The following is a 20,493-nucleotide window of genomic DNA, read 5'->3' as shown; positions in this document are numbered from 1 at the left end:
CTGCTCATGCTGTTTGCAAGTTTTTTTGCACAAATTTGACACCAGCAATATCCGCAGTCAGCTCATTCAGGTTCCTGTTGCTCAGTGCGGCAGTGTTCAAGTTTTGGAGCGTATCATAAATTGATTGATATAAAACGGTTTCTTCATCAGGAATGGGTATTCAGCCTGGCCCATTAGTATGCTGTGATGTTACAGATGTAACTTGCAGATCGTTGGTATTGCGGACTTTGCGGTGAGTAGGCAGGATGCCTGAAATCATATTTGAAGCCGTGTCTATGATTTGAATCACTGCAGTTGATGCAGATAGGGTGTTGTGAGTGACATTCCCGCACACTGTGATTGTCTCCGCAGAAGGAGCAGTAGCTACTTTTGCTTTTACAGACATCTTGGGTGTGTCCCAGCTGTTGACATTTGAAGCAGCATCATATTCTGAGGTATTCTGAGATGGTGTGCACATTCCACCCCGTGAACACCTTTTTAACTCTAATGATGGCAGCAAAACTAAAAGGCTCACATTCAAGGATCCACTTAAGTCTCTTAGACCTTCTCTCCTTGAGCTTAAAGAGTGCTCTAATTGCATTGTGTGAGACGTTTGCTGCGCAGCTGAGTTCAGCGATAATATCATCTGGCTTGACTGACTCTGGTACGTTGTGAATGGCACATCGTGGTTTTCTTCTCTGCCTTCTATATAGTTCATCATGTACATTTGCATGTAAAAGCTTTGACAGGTACAAGTATGATATTTTGGCAATCAGTCTTTTGCCAGTCTGAGTTTAATAAGCGCCATAGATGGGTTAAATAAACGGCGGTTTTTCTATTGATTAGTATATATTTAATTTAGTTCCTGGAAATTTGAATGTGATAAGTAGCTGAGTTTAGTAACAAGTGAGTTTATTAAACAGCGCATACTGTAAGTAGCAGTTTGTCTGTGCTGAAAAGAACAAGCGAGACAGAAATGCTTATCAGGGAAAGGGCTTCAACCAGTCCTATGGTGAGGGTTGATGATAATCACCCTGTTACTTCTAGTTCCATGTATATATAATTTCCTTTTATTTACATCAGTGTTTCCTAAACTTGGCAATGCTGTGCATTTGTGGAGTTTAGAATTATCTGATGTGATAATGATGTTGCCAATCATAATAATTTTATGATGATTTATTATAGCATAACAAAATTATGTTTAATTTCTTCAACATATATACTAAAAAGTATAACCATTTAGCATTTTTTCCCTAAGTAGATGCTCATAATACCTTTAGTGAAACAAAAGTTTGTCTTCCAGCTTTTAATGAAACGAAGAAATGGCCCACAAGCAGTTAAACATGGTGATTTTTGATTTCTCTTAAGAAATATTAATGCTAACAATCATGAGCTAAATAGAAATCATCCATCTCCTTGAATGATAATAACCTTCTTAAATGCTCAGGAGCTACTTCTAAAAACATCCATTCCCTTGAGTGATAACAACCTTCTTGAATGCTAAGTCATGAGCTAAATCGAAATTATCCATCTCCTTGAATAATATTAATGTTATTTTAATCATATCATCATATATCCTACCATAATATTAAGGGGTATCAGCAACCCCTGTACCGACAATGTTAAATTGGCCATTTTCGATGTACCTTTTCTCAAAATCTGATGTAGATACACGCTTGAAATTTTTTGTGTAATTAAAGTATACCTATTTGATTATACTGAAATGAGCTTTTGAAACATTTTGAATTTTAGAGTAATTTACAGAATATTTTGTTAGGCATAGTAAAATTTAGCACTTTTCTCACACAAAAAAAAATGTTTTCATTTTTTTTTCTAAGTTTATCACAAACAGCTCATGTCAGTAAATATTAGGGAACTACTCTTATATGCGCCCTCAGGTCGCCAAATTTCTCATCAAATATTTTTGGCAAGAAACTCCACGTCGCGATATTACTGCCTAAATTTTTTGTCTACATTTCAAATTTTAAGCCTAAAATGTCTCCAAAAATGCGGTTTTCGCATATGCAAAAACCACGTTTTGAAGACACAATTTAAGCTAAAAGTCTGAAAGAAAAACAAAAATTTAGATAGCAAAAACATAAAGTTTCTAACCAAAAATATTTGACAAGAATCTATGTACACAGCGATACGTTTTAACTTAAAAAAACATGTAGGATTTGCACATTCTGCACAGCAAAGGAATCTACGAACTATGCACACCTTGCTTCAATAAATTAACATAACAATAAATTTCAAAAAATACCATGTACACATTCTGTTTAAACTTTAAAAAAATCTACGAATTGCACAATCTAGGCATTACTCACAAATCAACCAAATAAACTAAACTAAATTACAAACAATTCAAAAAACAACAATAAGAACAGAAATTCATAGTAAAAAAACAATGAACATAACATTCTACAAAACCAAAACAGTAAAATAAAATGCACTTATCATAATACATTCCTGAATAAAATTTCGCCAGTCACACAAACTCTCTGAATAAAAGTGCCACGATTTTGCTATATCACATGTCTTTCTGAGATTCAAAATTTCGAAAGTAACGATAAAAACTTCCTTCAAAGTTAACTTAGTACTCGAAAACCACAATCCAAATCTTTGCTGTCAGTCACATACTTTAGCAGCAACCATTTGACTGCAAATCCACACAGGAATTATCAGAAATGCTCTTCTTTGTCCGAGTTCTCATAGCAGCTCCGCATTTCGGACTCCGTTTTAAAAGTACCACAGAAATTCCAAAAATACACTTCGATCCTCATAAACACACCCGTGAACAAAAGACTCATTAGCAATGCCAACATTGTACCTTTTAATACTAAATTTACTTTTCACACAATCTAAAATATGCGACTGAAATCTTGCCACCACATCTATCATTGCAACATAGGCCATTTCAAAACACGCATGACACGAACCAAAGAGCAATCAAACCGCTCCAGCAAAAGATTTTTCAATATCAACAAGGTTGCCGTACAGCACGCAATCGCAGAACACATATCACCACATTTGGTGATATTAGGGCACATATAAGAGTAGAGCTAATATTAGGAAACTTAATAAATAAGCCCGTAAAAATTTTAGATACCTGTGAGCAGTAGTTCCTTAAAAAGGTACACCGAGTATAAAAAAAATCATGTTTGGAGAAAAACGCGTTTTTATGTAAAATTCCTCATTGATCAAAGCAGTTAATGACAAATTAAAACTATATTTTTTACAGCTCTAATTTTCATAGAAATTAAAGAATGGTATTTTTAGAAAGATAAAAGTGTAGAGAATTTGAAAATGCAAAAATCCGAAATCAAAATTTTTTTAAGATTTTGGGGTTCCAACACCCCTTTAATGTTATTTTGTTGCGTCAATTATATTGTTGTTATTGTAATTGTATGTGTATATAATATGTTTCTTATGAAAAATGAATAAATGCCAAAAAAAGTTTGTTTTTAAAGAAATATGTAAAATTTACACACACAAAGTGTGTAGAAGTTTATGCTCAAGTATGATGAAGTCAAAGAGGCAGTGATACAGACAAGTTTGAGAACCACTGATTTAGATGCAGCTCTTCAATTTTCTTATTAGCAGTTTAACTGTATATCTTCCCCCTCCCCTCCAAAACTCAGGGAGCTAATGTGCATATTATGCTTTTGAAAACTGTAACAGTAAACTTTGTAACAATTTTAAGCATTAAATTTATACTAAATATTGCATATGCATATGTTAAAATAGTGTAAAGGATTATACATTTAAAATCATTGAAATAATTATTATGCTAATTAAGCTGAAAATGCATTTTGATTACTGTAATATTTTTTGGATTTTGTGTAATGTACCTTTCTACAGTTTTAAACATGGGGCATTTAATTTATATTTTTAAATGTGCTGTTTTATGTAGAATTCTGTCTAATTGTATAAACAGTTTAGTTTGTTATTTTTTAAATTTCTTGTTATATTTTAAATTTCTTATTATGACATTCTTATTTGCATAATCTTTATTTAATAACAGGTCAGGGTTTTCCTTGGTCTCTACAAATAGATAATTTCAGTATATACACAATTGCTAACATGAAATCTTCAAATGATGTATTTTATCTACTAATGCCTACTACCTCTTCAGCAACAATAGCATTATCCTCTAAGAGCAATCAAAATCAGTTGGGTCTTTGTGTTCACATGGATAGCAAATGTGTCTGTCTTAATATTTCTGCATTCCAGGTAAAGTTTTTTTTTTTTTTAATTTTTTTTTTATTTACATCCACGTGTCAATTATTTTATACTTACATGTTTATTTCTCTCTCTACTAATATTTATAAAAGAAGAAAGTTATATAGTTTAAAATATATAGCAAATTTGTATGATTTAATTCTGCATTTGAGGTAAGAACTCGCAACTTTTTTTCTTCATTATTAATTGAAGTCACTTGTATATGGTTGTTTCACAATAAATTACCAGTACAGTATTTGCTAGAACATTTTAGTGAATATCCATTTTTGCATATTATTTGGCAAACTGTGACATGTAATACATGGAATGACATGTATTAGATCTGAATTTTCTTTGCAAGTTCTGATTACTTTACTTCTGTGCTTATTGTAATTTTACTTCTTATAATCTTTTATCTGAAGATTTTAATAATGCCAAAGTGGCTTTTTTTAAATAAAATGTAGAACTATTGATGTATAAGGAAACATTACAATATGTAAATAGAATTATGATGGTTTCAAATATTTTATATGCAAATTCCCCTCCTTTTAAAAAATAGCTTAATGAACTTCGTGCATTTGGAGAAATTGACAGCTATTTTACTGTTATGTACTGGTAGGTGAAACTGTTTTTTTTTTTTTTTTCCCAAGTATAGTTTTTTTATTTTTTATTTTTAAATAACATTTTCTTGATGCTGTTTTCTTCTATTTTGGCCTTTAAAATTAATATTACACAGTACAAAATAATTTCATTCCTGCTCATGAGCATGGCTTAACATGCTGCAAGTGTAAAGTGTTCCAAAGAACAGTCAGATTATGTGTAGATAAATGGTAAAGTTTTAAATGTGTATTTTAAATGATGCCGAGTCTGATTAATTTGAGTTTGAATTTTGGCTTTTCAAGTATTGTTATATTGATGTCACAATGAATTAATTGTTCATTAGTTTAAAAATGTGAAATATGTTGTATTGTAGTGTTTTCGAAACATCTCAGAAACAACATAAATAACCATCAACTTGCATTTCCTAGCATTATTTTTAAAAAATCATAAATTTCCACAGATTAAAGTAACAGTGAATTAGAAACTCATTTGTGAAATACTGTTTTAATTTTTGTTTGCTAAAGTATGTACACAGTAGCATAGAAAAATTCTGATTCCATAAGCTAGGCATTTTTTCTGTTAGCTGACTAATCCATACTGTTAGGGACAGAATTCTTAAAGTATCAAATGTACTGTGTAATTTCATAGCTAATCAATTTAAGACAGTTTTACCTAAGCAAATTCTGCTTTAGAAGTTAATGGCAAGCAATGTAAGATTTGTTGCGCAAAACAAAAAATTTAATACTGGAATTATTGTTAGAAATGCTTATGATGATAATTTATACAGTACAAAGTCCGTAATCCAGACGTCCATTATCCGGAATGATCTGTAATCCAGACATCGAAGCCACGATGCCTTTATAATCCGGACATGAAAGCCACAATTACGCATGTGCGTAAAGCCAGTAAAGCGTTACACATGCGCACTTCTGATAGTGAAGAAAGTGACAGAGAGGTTATTGAAAATGAAAATATTTCGATTGACAAGTTAGTCGGTATTCTCAACGCATCAGTTACATGACTTGAACAGTGGAACATTGTAACTGAACAATAAATTATGTCTGTTTATAGAATTAAATAGAAAGTATTAGCACAAAAAACGAAGCAACTTAAACAACTTGCATTGAAAGAAATGTTTAATAAAGTAAACAAATAAATATTAAGCCCTTTTTTTTTTGTAAATTTTGATACCCTTTAGATCATAATTGCTCTTTATTTCATAAATTACTGTTTCATATTTTTAATTGTATAATTTCTGCATGCCATCTTACCAGATTTAAATTGATGATCTATAATCCGAAAAAAACCCTAATCCTGAAGTGCCGAAGTCCCGACGAGTCCGGATTACGGACTTTGTACTGTAATATAATGGGAAATGAATATGAACTATGCTAAGTTCTTCACATGCATCTTTCCCTAATAAATAAACTGTTGTCCAATTCGCCATAGTTAAGTTTTGTAGAAGCTTGTGCTTGAAGTGCTTTTACATACAATGAATGTTATATTAAAATTTTTTTTTAATGTGCTGCTTTAAACCTTAATATTTCCTCCTTAGGCAGAGCTTCTTGTGGACTGCTTACAGACTATTTCTACATGTATTAATTTTGTTGAAAGAATAAAATTGCGGATTTCATGTTTTAATGTGAAAACACCTGATATATTGGAACGTGGAAGCGAAGCTCCTGAAGTTGTTCATCCTGATACAAAGTGTGCACAAAAAAATTTGTATGAAAATGCCAATATCTGCAATAAAGCATTTTCTAATGAGAACAGATCTAGTGATTCTGTTGAGTGCAGTCCACCAAAGAAACTAACTCTTTGGACTCAGTTAACTCTGTCTAAAATGAGCATCATACTATTAAGTAAACTCGACAATGCTGCTGATTTTGAGAGTAAGTTAAAAAAGTTGTTTCCTTTTTGCCTTGTATATTTTTTTCATCTTAATGCATTTCATATACTTTTGTATCTTTGTAGATTTTATGAAATTAAAATCTGTTGAAATCAGCCTTTTTAGTTTTGAGTCACTGAGCCTCTTTTCATATGCACTCAGCATGATTCCCTGCCAGACACAGATGTTTGAATGTATTTTAAACCTTTCTAGAAGTTGAAATCGTATCTGTCTTTAGCGTAACGCCTAACTGGTTAAAGTTTTTCTGTTTATTTGACTTCTTAATGAATAATGTTTTCATGCATGTCAGTTTTGCTGCTCCTTTAGAAGACCCTCATCTCTTTGAAAGGAGAGTGGCTGCCTTTTTTCTGTAGCAAGAAAAGTCAGTGAAGTCTGAATTTTGAAATGAAGTTTCGTGTACTTTAAGAAAATTTGAAATAATAATTTTTAAAAAAAACTTGCAAACTTAAAATTTTTCTTAATAGCTTTTTCACATAATTTTAAAAAGACTCTTCAGTTGCATCCCTCATAGTATTTTTGATGATATTTGGTGTGGCATTGTTCAAAAACCCTGTTGTTACCACTGATGCTAAAGGCTTGTTACGAGGAACAAACAAAACTCTTAATGCAAAAGGAATGGTTCAAGAAGTCTTCCATAGCAGGACAGGAAATCAGTAACTACAACAGAATAATTTTCTTTTCCTGAATAATAAAGTATTGAGCTACATTGCCTGTACAAAATTTTTGAAAATGGTGACAATAGGCTGTAATTCCTTAGATAATACCTCTAGATGTGCTTTCAGCAAATAAGATAGATATTCTATGAAAACAACATATGCACTGTGGGTGTATGGTTGTGTGAATGCGTAAAACCTACCTCTTTGTACAATCACTGTACATCAAGAATTCCAGTTTGTAAGGAAATGCTTCATGCTTTAAGTTAGGTACAAAGGATTTCAAATCCATACATGTAAAATTAACAGGTGCAAGTAGTTATTACCATGTGTGGGGCCAACTTCAGGTTTAATATCTAGTAATATTTTACTTTGCATAGAGCTATCATCAAAGTGCATACCATTTATTTAATGGCTCTTCCCTAACTTCAATTAAAAGATGCAGAATTCCGACCCTTATTATGTGTTAAAAGAAGTCTCTGAATTTGTCCATGAATATCTTTAAATTTTGCATATTAAGGTATGTAAGTAATTTTGTTCACCTTATCACAGCAGGATCAATATTTTATTTACTGGAATTTTTGCTGAATTCGAACCATATACAATTTAAAATTTTTCTGTTTATTTCTTCAGAGTGCTTAAACTGTTTCTATAATGTTTTTAGAAACTTTGTCTTTGGCAGTAGGTGTCTAGGATTGATTGATATTTAAGGAAATAAAGCTTGTAGTCACCTTTACCAAAGACCCTGCATATTTAAAATTCCATTAAAAATCATTTGTTTAATCCTCTGATGGCCATGAATGAACTGAGCTTGTTTTATCGATTTATGCCTTAGGATATGCATATGAATCCTACTCGGGTATGGAATTCAAGACAAGCTGGCATTGTCCTTGAGGAAAGTCAGAGACCTTTGCATTACAGCCAACTATAAATTGCAGAAACAAATTAATTTTGCTAATGGCATCATAGTTGCTGCATTGTGAAAAAGAAAAGTTATTTTTATATCATGGCATTGCGTACTGTTCATTTTCGCAGCTATTTAGTTACTGAAAATAGCACCAAAGAGTTTAATAAAACTTCTTTTAGGCAATAGGTTTAGAAAAAAGGTATCTGTGTAATAAGTTTTTAGTTTATAGAAGCTTAGATTGTAGCTCTATTAATTCAAAAAATGGTAATGCTGAAAATGAGTATTTTAAAAGTTCAAAATAGTAGTGTAAAAGTATTGAAATTAACCTATTCAAATTGCTTCAGTTTTACAGTTACTGAGAAAATGAAAGTAAAAGGTACAAATATGTGTTTATTTAGATAACTTCAACATTTTTATGACAAGCTTTGAAATTAAATCTATACCAAAATGAACCACTGTGCAACAGGGAACGTGTATTAATTCAAGGAAGAACATCATTCACACACTTGTCATTGATTTGATATCACTGCCAGTTTTTTTTTTTTTTTTTTTTTTTTTTTTCAGAATTAATATCAAAAGCATTATATTAACACTAATGCATTAATGTGTTTGTTAAAAATGTAAAAATGTTTATGTAAGTATAGTCCTTAATGTTTTATTTTAAAAATTTATTTTATAATATTAATTCCTTAATTACAACAGTGTGAGTAATTCTTGATAAAAATTCAGTAAAATGCAGTTAAATTCTGCTAAAATTGTACAAAACATGCATTTCAAAAGTTGTAAGATCCTATAGTATTGCTAAAAATGAATGTCATTGAATGGTGCTACAGACAGAACTGATTGTGTTTTGAAACAGTATTATAGCGAGGTATTGTATGTAGTAGGAAATCGATCACTACTGATTTTGGTAATCTTCAAAGTTTTTTTTTTTTTTTTTTTGTTAATTCTCATTATTTAATTTCCTAGCTAAAGCTGAACTAGATAACTTTAAAATAAAATGTAAAAGCGTATTTGACAAAATAACAGTTTAGTATTGCTTATTCTTCACAATTTATTGTAATGTAAAAATAGTTTTTAATCTCTAATTTTCCATAGTAATGTGCAGTCTTAATCAAATGTAAGTCTTCCTTGAATTTTTTAAAATTAATTTTTCAGATATTAAAGAGTTATCAATACAGAGCTAAAAATAGTGAAATATAGAGGGCAAACATATGGACGCTAAGAAGGATAATCTGTTCCCTTTATGAATGGTAGTTAATTTGATCAAACTAACTCTTGAACTAAATGTATTCTCATCTGGTGCGATGATCTGGTAAAATAGGGAAGTTTATTAGGATCTCAAGATGAAGCTATGTTTATCCTGCATAATTTGATGAAGAGAATTTTATTTTGATAATCATAAACATTCTTGGCCATGCTGAGATCTGTGTAATGATTCATGGAGTATAATAGAAAGGGGTATAATAGAAATTCTGTGATTTGTATTGCCGAAGTTGGAAATTTTATCATTGCAATTGAAAATTGTAGAGACCATTAGGACTTTAATTGTGAAAACTATGAAAAGTTTTGCAATTAAAACCAATGATCTTTCATTTAACTAGATGTAGTGACTATTTACACCATAAGAGCCAGCGTGCACCGGGGGATGCTATAATCTTTTGGAAAATGAAAGCCTTGATATGTGGCACAACTGATCAGAGATACATTAGAAGATGTAATTGTATAATACATGAGCTTATCTGAGCCAATATGTTAAGTGCATTTTTGTATTAGCCGAAAATGCAATCTTAATCTGACATAGATTTTGAACAAAACTGTATTGATTTAAAATCAGATCAAAATCTATGGCAAACTAAGCTACCTGAAGCCTAATTTAAAATTTTACATTAATATGTTTCTCTTGCACTTAATGTAAAGTGATTTTAAATGTAATCAGATTTACTTTGGACGTCATGAAATCCCTAAATTCTGATTATCAACCACAAGAAAAAAGTTGTCTTAGAAGGAGTAACTAATAATAGCTAATAAAATTCCAAGAATTTCATTTTACTTGCACCATCATATGTTTTATAACAATCCTTTTGACTAACAATGCATCCTTACTGGAGATTTTCCCCTTGTTTTTTGATGTCATAAATCTATAGCTGACTCACATACAGGGTGTCCATAATTAAACTTAAAATTAGCCAGCAGCCTGTAGCAAACACTATACAGTGGCATTGCATGAAAATTGGGTAATGGCAGAATGAAATGGGAATTTTATCGAGGGGGAAAAACAATGACTTTCAAAAACCACCCCTAGGTGGCATGTCATAGCTTTAATAAGAACATATAAATAATCTACAAAAGTTTACAAAACATGCTCGATATGTCCACCATTGTCTACTACCATCTGGAAGCATAAAATCACATGTTCGACTGTTGAAAGCAGCGTGAACTGGGGAATTTCAATGGGCACATGGCATTCTACACTTTCTTTAAGGTCGGATAGAGATGGGATGGGATCACGATAGACCAGGGCCTTGAGGTATACCTACAGCCAAAAGTCTCAAGGATTCAAATCGTGGAATCTAGGTGGTCAAGCTGTAGGAAATTGCCGGCTGATGATTCTGTCGTCAATGAAATGGTGGCAGAGCACTTGTTTCACACAACGGGCGATGTGTGGAGGAGCACCATCCTGCATAAACACAGTGGTTGTATCACATTGCCTTGCCAGAATAACGGATTGCTCTAATAATGAAGTGTATCGTTGATTGGTGACAGTGCATGTCACAGGCCCTGCGGCGCTGTGCTCTTCGGGGGAAAAAAAAAAACCAGACCCACAATGAAGGTTGCAGTAAAGCCACACCAAACTGTTACATGCGAAGAGTGTAATGGAAAGGAATTGATGTGGGTTTGTAGCAGCCCAAATACAGATATTGTACGTGTTAACAACACCTTCCATGTAAAAGTGGGCCGCGTCAGTCCACAAAATGTTCCATGGCCATTCATCCTGGAGCTCAACTCGCTCAAAAAACCACAATGCAAAAGTTTATCAACTATCCAGATCAGCTGGTAAGAGCTGCTGCTGCAGTAGTGACAGTTTATAGGGATAGTAGTGTAAGACCTTTTGAAAAATCTTATGAACTGTGGAATGAGGTTGGTCAACAGGTGATGCAGTACGTCGAACACTAATGTTGCCAATGGTTTGCAGTCTGTCTTCATGCATTTGTGCCGCTACATCACCGTTGACTTGGAAACGAGTATGACTGTGGTTTGCTTCTGGCATCATTATAGGGTTATGACTGTGGTTTGCTTCTCGCATCTTTATAGGGTAGTTGTGCGCGCACAGGATTACTATAGTTACGACATTTGCATATGGCAGTAGTTTACATTGCACAATGCCATCTAGTGGTGGTTTTTTAATTTCATTTTTTTCCCTCAATAAAATTCCCATCATTTCATTCTGCCATTACCCAATTTTCGTGCAATTCTGCTGCATAGTTTTTGCTACAGACTGCTCACAAGTTTCAAGTTTAAGTATGGACAGACACCTGTAAATTTGACAAGCATAATAAATTTAAATTGTCCTCCTTTTTTTTATACATTACAATTTCAGACTTATCATTTTCTTTAGATTACTTCATCAGTAATTCACATTTCTGTTCCAAATGGGAATTATATAATTTTGCTAACCAGCATATGTTTTTGAACAAATACCTTCTTATGCATTTTCTGAAATTAAATTGCCATCTTACATCATGACTTTGAAGAGGAAAGAAATTAAGATGTGTTAAACCGTAGATGCCAGTATATGTACTAAGGAAGAAGATATATTTGCATTTCATTTTTCAAGCATGATGAATTCATAACCTTGTATTTGTAATTTTTGATATAGCAGGATCTTATGGCAATATTTCAAACTGGAATTATAATGTACAAAATTAAAAGGAAGACTATGATTTTTCTAATTATGTTCTTTTTTGTGGAACAAGAGTCAGAAAATTTTTTTATGGATCAAACTTTATTTTGCTTTTCTAATAGCAATAATAGTAATAATTTATTTTAGAACAATTTATTATTTTCAAAAATTGCCTTTTGGATACTGACTGCAAAATTATATTTTGACCCTCAGTGCATAGTGGCTGAAGTCGAGAAATATTATAGTTATGTGACAAGATCACTAACAGTCTTGTCACATAACAAAAGAGATAGACCTCCACATGCTTTATCATAATTTGTTAATAAAAGCTTAATTTTGCTGTAGATGTTATAAAATAATATCAGTGGTTTATCTTTGATAATAAATTTTGTTGATCTGAAAGTTTTATTATAATGTTCTTTTTTGTGTAATGTGAATTTATTATGAATCTTTGTATATATAATTTTTATTAATTATATCCTTAATAGATTTCAAGGTTGAGATTGATGTTGAAGAAATTATTTCTTCTCTGGATATTCAAGAAATATATTCAAAAATCATTGTGAAATTATCATCTTTAAGTATAAACTGTTTTCTAAGGAAGTGAGTCTTTATTTATACTTTTCATATTTGGTGCATTTCTTTTATTCTGTTAAAAGTAAATGGCCACCTTTCTCAGTATTTCATAGTCTCTCTCTCTGTTAAATTCTGCAAATTTTTTCTCTTTGTCCCTGAGTTTTGATGAAAGTTTGGGCTTTTTTTTCTTCTTTGGAATATTTTTTCTTAGAAAATTTTATCTTCCTTTAATGATCCTTTTGTTTACCATTTGAAATTCTGCTTTCACTAATTGCATAATGAAATCATATCACATTTAAACCTACCTTTTATTTTCTAGAACTATACCCGGCAGTTCTGGGGCAATAGAATTCCTTTTTGTTTCCATGTTTTTCCCTAATATGAAATTATTTTGTATTTTCATAACTGTGTATAAATGTATAAATATTTACATAAATACCTTTTAATGAGATATCATTCTATAAAAAGAATAATTAGATGCTCTGGCAGTTAGAAATAAAAATGTTCTAACTTTGTTGGTAACTGTATGCATTCAGATAACTTGCTAATAAATGATATATTCTTATGCAAATTATTTAAACAAGATAAGTTATGTATTTTAAATTCATTTAAAACATACAGATTTACTCAGCCAGCCTAGAGTACATTTGTGCTTTGATCTATTAACTGATCGGAAATGCTTATTAAACAAAACAAAACAAAACAAAAAAAAAAAAAAAATGCTAACGTGAAATAAAATAAAGCATAATACAAATAAAATGTAGTAGGTTATTGCATTTAATTGTAACTGTAAGTCAGCGTGTTTTCAATAGCATACATACATGTTTTAAACTGTTCCAAAAGAAAAAAATAATTCAGAACTGTAGAGAAAGGAAGAAAATGACTGAAGTGAATTTAATTTTATATGTGCATAAAGAAGTTTCCAAGGATGGCATGGTTGTTAACAAAGGATGATTCAAATCCCTGATAAGATGTAGGCATTTTTGTCAGTATGGAATGAAGGGGGATCAATGCCAAAGTCCTATAGAGAAGGAATTAGTATGGGAAGAGGGATACAGGATTTCTTTTGCTTCTTGTCACCAGTTGTTACGTGTAATTCCTAAGCTGTTTTTGTTTTGAAGTGATTAAGATGTAGAGATATTAAGTTTTTTGGAAGCAGGAAAGATGAAAAAAGAGCAATGCCCTCACCGGGACTCGAACCACAAACCTCTTGAATACGCGTCGAGCATGCTATAACCACTTTACCACGAAGACATGCTAAGAAGGTGGGAGAAATACCTTATATACTCTCCTTTTTAAATGGTGAGTGGGGATTAGGGGACCTAGTCACCAAGTCCTAGTACTGGAGAATCATAATCAACCACCTTTTTTAATTCAGGCTCCACTGTAGAGACATTAGCTATTTTGGTTGTTCGAGAGATTAAAAATGAGCAGTGCTCTCACCGGGACGCGAACCACGGATTTCTTGAATACGTGTCTAGTGTGCTAACCACTACACCACAAAGGCATGCTAAGAAGGCAGGAGAAATACCTTATAAAGATTGGTCATATAGCAGACAGTTGTGTGTTTTGACTTGAATGTTTTGTCAAAAACTTAAACTGACTGCCTATGTGCAAAAGTTTTTAATTTGTTATCCAAATAAATAATGTCTTACCTGTTAATGTGTTCATCTTTTCCAGATTAGAAAGAAGCGATTGGCAGTCTGGACCATACAAGGGTGTTATTCTCTTCGGTAATAATATGGTGTCTAAGAATATTAAGTCAGCAGTAAATACCACAAGTGTTTCTTTAGGACAACATATGAAATCTGACAATCATCCATTTCTGGTTGCCACATATACCAGAGCTTTATGTTCCAATGTAAAAGAGAAGTGGAATGTAAAGCAACATGCTAAAGCACATACTAGTGGACTTCAGTTTATTAGTGAAATAGACATCAAAGTAAAATCATTTGATATTATTCTATGGGTGTCATTATTTGATGTTATGCACCAAATCTTTTATCCATTTTGGAAGTCTTTTGGAACTTCAAGTTACAGTTCTACGAATGTTATTAATGAAAATAAGTCTCCTATAGGAATAAAATTTTCTAGTCAAAATTTGCCATTATTGTACATAGAAACAAATATCATTCAGTTGTACCTACCTGAAAATAATATATTATATGATTCAATAGCCATTTCCAGTAGTTTGAATCAGGAATGCCCAAAGAATGAAAAGGAAGCTGAAGTATTGTTATTGCAGTTAGATTGTGTGTCTCTGACATCACAAGTAGAAAATCCATTACCGAGAATAATTCTGAATCCTGGTATTTATTCAGAAGCTTTAAATTCAAAAACTATTGCACTACCTGGGGCTGCAGTTGAAGATCGGCAGTACCAAATGGATATCTTTGGTTTGGCACTTGGATCACGTAAGTATTTTTACTAGTTTTTCTTGGAGAATGTGTTAAATGTTATCAATCGTTTGGTTTTAGTATCCAAAGATTCGTTTATATCCTACTCCTGATTGTGTTCCTTCTATTTCATTAACAATGAAATCGCTTACAGCTTTATCTATTTGACAGATCAGTGCACTAAGTTTAAGCCTTAGAAACAAGAACATCTATTCACTCTAATGTCCCACAATAATATTCATATATTATTCCTGCTAATAAAATTACAATAAATGTATAAACTCCTAAATTTCACAAAAATGTAATATTTTTTAAGTCTTAAAAAAGTTCTACTCCATTTATTGAATGATTTCTCTTAAATTAAGTATACAGAGGAATTTTTAAAAGAAACTTCATTAAGCGGATGTATATTTACATGCAGATAATAAAAAAGCGTTAAGTTTAATGCAATGTATGGAAAGTAAAAATAACTTGTTATTAAAATACGAACGTTATCTTTTCTATAAAAGTACTGTTTGGATTATGCAAAAGATTTTAAAAGTTGAATTAGTAACAGAAGTAAAGAAACACATTAATATAAATCACTATCTCATTATCTTTGCCATTCAAACCTTTTATGATTTTAATTTTTATCTCAAAAGGGAAGTGTTATTTGTTTGAAAACTTAAAATTATTTATGAAAACTTATGCTTCAGATCTCAAAAATGTAGTTTTTATCCATCATTATTTGTTTCTGTTAATTCCACTGTTTAATTATTTAAAGATGTTATTCAGCTGCCAGTTAACTTTCAGGTACTAAATAATGCATTAAAATGCAATAAGATTTGATGAAAAGAATTTTACTCAATTTAATATAACAGTTGTTTGCTTGATTTTTATGGTGGGAAACAGTGAAGGTATGATCAACTTCCGATTCACCAAGATGACATCCTCTGTAGAATCACAATTAATCCAAAGCCATTTTGAAAACACAGGAGAGGAGAATAAGTTGTATTATAATTTTAGAAAAGTACTATTTACAATTCATCTGTTCTTTTAAGCAGTTTAATCTGGAAAATGAGTACATTTGGTTTAAACTAAATAAGTATTTAAAACAAAAAGAAAATGTTGTGAACAATGAAAAATTAAACATCATTAGAATTGATGAAATTAAGTAACTATGGCATTACACTACAACATTACACATGAAGAAATCACTATGACATTATCTGCTATCATTTTTCATTTGCTACATTTGCTACAGCTGTTATAAATATCTGCTGAAATTTTTACAGATCTAAAGGTGCACTGTTGTTCATACTCTAAAAGTAAAATGTGACTTAGTTATTTCATTTGTATCAGATTTTTTAGTATTTGTAAAATTTCTGTTAGTGTTTTTATGGTATATTTTACTTTCATCTTTGTGCCTTTTTCTGCTTACAGCTTCAGGTTCTGAGAGAGATAAGCCTCTGTAAGCCATGAATCAGTGGAATATTGTGCATTTATGTCTTTGTTTCAATTGAGGATTTTGCAAAAATATCCCGTGGTCTGGCATTTTTTACTTTAGCTATAGCTTAGTAGCAGTAATTTCTTTAATCATAGCTGTGTTGAAGTTAATCATTATAATAATGATGAAAGTTGCTACATTTTTAATTTTTACTTGTGTTTTCAAGTAAATGTAATTTCATATGGCAATGGTTTCAAACTAGCAGTCTCCATGTGACCTGCAAAGAAATTTTATGTAGCCTGCATTCGACCCACAAAGCAGTTTTATGCAGCTCGCAAATAAAATTTCTCATAAATTAATTAGAATTTTTTTAGGAAGAATTTGGAGAAAGGTTTGAGATTTTAATGATTTTAAATCCAGTTTTATATTGTTTTCTTTACCATTAGAAAGAGCTTGAGTAAAAATCTAAAATATCTACAAATGATTTACACTACTGCAAGTAATTTAGACTGTCATATAAATCTCATTCAAATATTTGTAGATGCGGATTTTATTTACCTTTTATCATACTTGTTAAAAGATAATATCCACTTACAAATTTTTGGAAGAAGGGTAATTGCTGTGTTTGGTAATACATTCGTAATGTGAACAGTATTTCCCATATTTCTTTAAAAAATGACTGACTGATGAGCATCTACAATTCATATAAAGATAATTTTTAGTAATTTTTCTCCAAGGTTACAAACTTTAACAAGATTGAAATTAGTAAAGAAATTTATAATTATTTACATACAAGTATACACTTTTTATTTATTTATTTATTGTGTGTGTGTGTGTGTGTGTGAAAGAAAAATTTAATAAATAAAAAAGATAATAGGTTGTTATTATTTATTCTCAAGTTTTGTTCCACTTGGAAAGTTTTTGTAATTCGTATATTTTTAGTTAAGTTCAAAATAAGTTACTTAGTCATTAATTCAACATATTGGAATTATTCAAATAAAATGTACCTAAAAATTTATTATTTAGCTGTCAATACATTTTTTGAATTAACTTACAGAAATGTTTTGTAGATACCAGCCTTTAAGTTTCAGACAGGGAAATAAATATACATTGGAAATTTTTTCTTTATGTCATTATTGTTACTGTTTATGTGTGTTTTGATAAATATCTAGTAAATAAAATTTTTAATTTGGTAAAAAAAATAGCTTTTTTAAAAAAAAAAAAACTTTCCATTTTGTTAAAAAATAATTTGGCCAGTCAGTTGTTTTCAGATTGTGCATTGAGCTCACATGGAATATAGTATTTTTGAGATAATTTCATAATACCTTTACAGATGTTTGCTGTGGAATAGAATGCTATTATTTGTAGAAATTATTAAAAATACTTTTCACAGGTTGATATTTTGAATATGAGAATGAATCCATGTGAAATAAGTATGAGAATCCATGCCCATCAATATGGTAGGTATGAATGCTGAAATAATATAAGAAAGTCATCTTATGTCTTGAGAGAAATTTTGGAGTTTCCTAAAGTAAGCATTTAAAAGTAAGGAAGTTGTACGTAGCATATTCGGAAACTAAGTACCGTTTCGTTCTAGCGCTATCGCAGCGCTGTGGTAGGTGTCCCGCGCATGCGCACTAGTCTTTCTTGTTCACTGACTTTCAATTGTCGCCATTTTGGTTGCTCTATGTTGTGTTTTCAGTTTGCTGTGCACATTCAAAATGTTTAAGACAATTAGTTCTTCCGCTGACTGTGAGATTCGTGCCGTGATTAAATTTTTGAACGCGAGGAATGTTAAACCCGCCGAAATTTATTGTCAAGTGACAGAAGTTTATGGTGAATACGGGATAAGTGATGGAATGGTGAGAAAGTGGGTAAGAATGTTTAATGCAGGTCGAGCAAATGTCCATGACGAGGCTTGGAGTGGTCAGCCTTCTGTTGTCACCGATGATTTGGTAAGGAAAGTTGATGAAGCAATTCATGAGAACAGACGCTTCACAATGACAACTCTTTCAGAGGCATTTCCACAAATTTCACATACTGTTTTGTTCGAAATTGTGTCTGACCACTTGAATTATCGCAAACTGTGTTCCCGATGGGTTCCAAAAATACTCACTGATGTTCACAAAACAAAGTGACTTGGTAGTGCCCTGACATTTCTCACGCGGTACAGTGATGAGGGAGAAACCTTTTTAAACCAAATTGTGACAGGTGATGAAACTTGGTTGTGTCATTCCACACCAGAATCGAAACACTGCTAATAGCATATGATTTCATTTTATCTTTGTAAATATCTGATTTAAAGGTTTATAATTAATGAAAATGGTAAATTCTGTATGAATCATACTATATTTATTTTTTGTTCTCTTTGAAAATTATGCCTTTCTAATGCTTGTATTTGTGCTTTCTGTGATATTTTATTGACTTACACAAAATTGTAACTCCATGTGTGATTTGAAATTTTCAGTTCCTGGATCCAATATGTCATGCCAAACTAGTGCGAAAAGAGAACAATTTCTACATCATCCTTTAACAATGGGTGAGAATCCAGCACTTGAGTGGAATATTGGTGTTATTCCTGAGAATCGAAATTTTGCAAACGAAAGCAATGTAATAACACCTGTTATTTCACCATTAAATATTCGCATAGCAGTTGCACCTGCTATAATTTATGAGGATCAGAATAAATCTCAGTCCCAAGAAGTAAGTATAGTAGTTATAGGTACTATATAGTACATTTAAGTAGTACATATGTTTTATTTATAATATATTTGTAGGTTTCTTTCTTTTACTGATGTAAAAAAGATTGATATTTCTTCAATATTTTGTTTGTGTAGAATTTGTGTGTAAAAAATTTCAAGTGTTTTGACTTATCGCCTCTTAAAATTGATAAATAAATTTGGTTTATTTTGGTCATCCTTTTTATTGCATGGTCTGATTGGATTTTTTATGCTCTGTATTTATACAGGGTATCCTCAGTTGTGTCCTTAAACATCTAAGTAGCATTTTTATGCAAAGAGCTGGAATTGTAGAAGTTGTGTCTACCTAGAGAAAGAGGATTGTGTTTTATCATATGAGGTCAGATGCAGTGCTGGTATAGAGGAGTTTGGGAAAGTTAGTGGTCATATTGTAAAAACTATGAGAGATATGAAAGAAAAATGTTAATAGCAAACATGTAGAGCATCACTAATTGAGTATGAAATGATGCCCTGTATACAATGATAACTTGAATTGAAGCCCTGAAATGTTGATTCCTTGGTATACAATGACTGGCATAAATAAAACACTAATGGCATGACAGATCTTTTAAAAAATTTATCTCCAGGAGAAGAATGCATGGGCGATAGTTTGGATTGTTGTATGCAAATGGAAATACTATTTTATACCTCATCGAGGAAACATAAATTAGCAGTCAAGGAGTTTTTTTCAGATGTTGTGTTGACTAGCTCTTCAAGTCTTAACATAGTTAGTTATTCAAATGAGGAGTACTGCAGGATGGTATACTTGTATGGGAAAAGAGGTACAGTACAAAGTCCGAGAGAGTCGGGACATCCGCGATTCCGGATTTGGGATTTTTCTGGATATTAGATCATCAATTTAAAACTAGTAAGATGGCATGTAGAAATCATAAAATTAAAAATATGAAATCGTGATTTATGATCTAAAGGGTATCAAAAATTTTTTTAAAAAGCTTTAATACTTGTATTTATTTGTTTACTTTATTAAACATTTTTTCAGTGTAATTGTTTAACTTGCTTCATTTTTTGTGCTAATACTTTCTCTTTAATTCTGTAGACAGACTTAATTTCTTGTTCAGTTACATTGTTGAAAGTCCCATAATTGCTGTATCAAGAATTCCGAATCGAAATGTTTTCGTTCATAACCTCTCTGTCTAAATGTAATCTTTTGGCCTATGAGTATC

General features: G+C 31.4%; 1 protein-coding gene across 3 annotated transcripts in view; it reads left to right on the top strand.

The window, feature by feature from the left end:
- Vps13B (vacuolar protein sorting 13B) overlaps positions 1-20,493 on the top strand; it is a 352,214-nt gene that overhangs the window by 138,039 nt on the left and 193,682 nt on the right. For all 3 annotated transcript variants that reach the window (XR_015038688.1, XM_085808080.1, XM_085808081.1), the window contains exons 17-21: positions 4,004-4,212; positions 6,356-6,692; positions 12,662-12,776; positions 14,430-15,163; positions 19,039-19,274. Coding sequence is in view for 2 of the 3 variants with exons in the window: in XM_085808080.1 (XP_085664206.1) it covers positions 4,004-4,212; positions 6,356-6,692; positions 12,662-12,776; positions 14,430-15,163; positions 19,039-19,274 (1,631 nt within the window). In the remaining variant the exon portion in view is untranslated. The remainder of the gene's footprint in view (positions 1-4,003; positions 4,213-6,355; positions 6,693-12,661; positions 12,777-14,429; positions 15,164-19,038; positions 19,275-20,493) is intronic.

The sequence above is a fragment of the Stegodyphus dumicola genome, chromosome X1 (genome assembly GCF_044657685.1).
Source record: "Stegodyphus dumicola isolate Sdum_Otavi_A_Nest chromosome X1, ASM4465768v1".
Classification (NCBI taxonomy): Eukaryota; Metazoa; Arthropoda; class Arachnida; order Araneae; family Eresidae; genus Stegodyphus; species Stegodyphus dumicola.
Note: the sequence above shows the minus strand (reverse complement) of the source record. Positions and strands in the feature narration are given on the sequence as shown.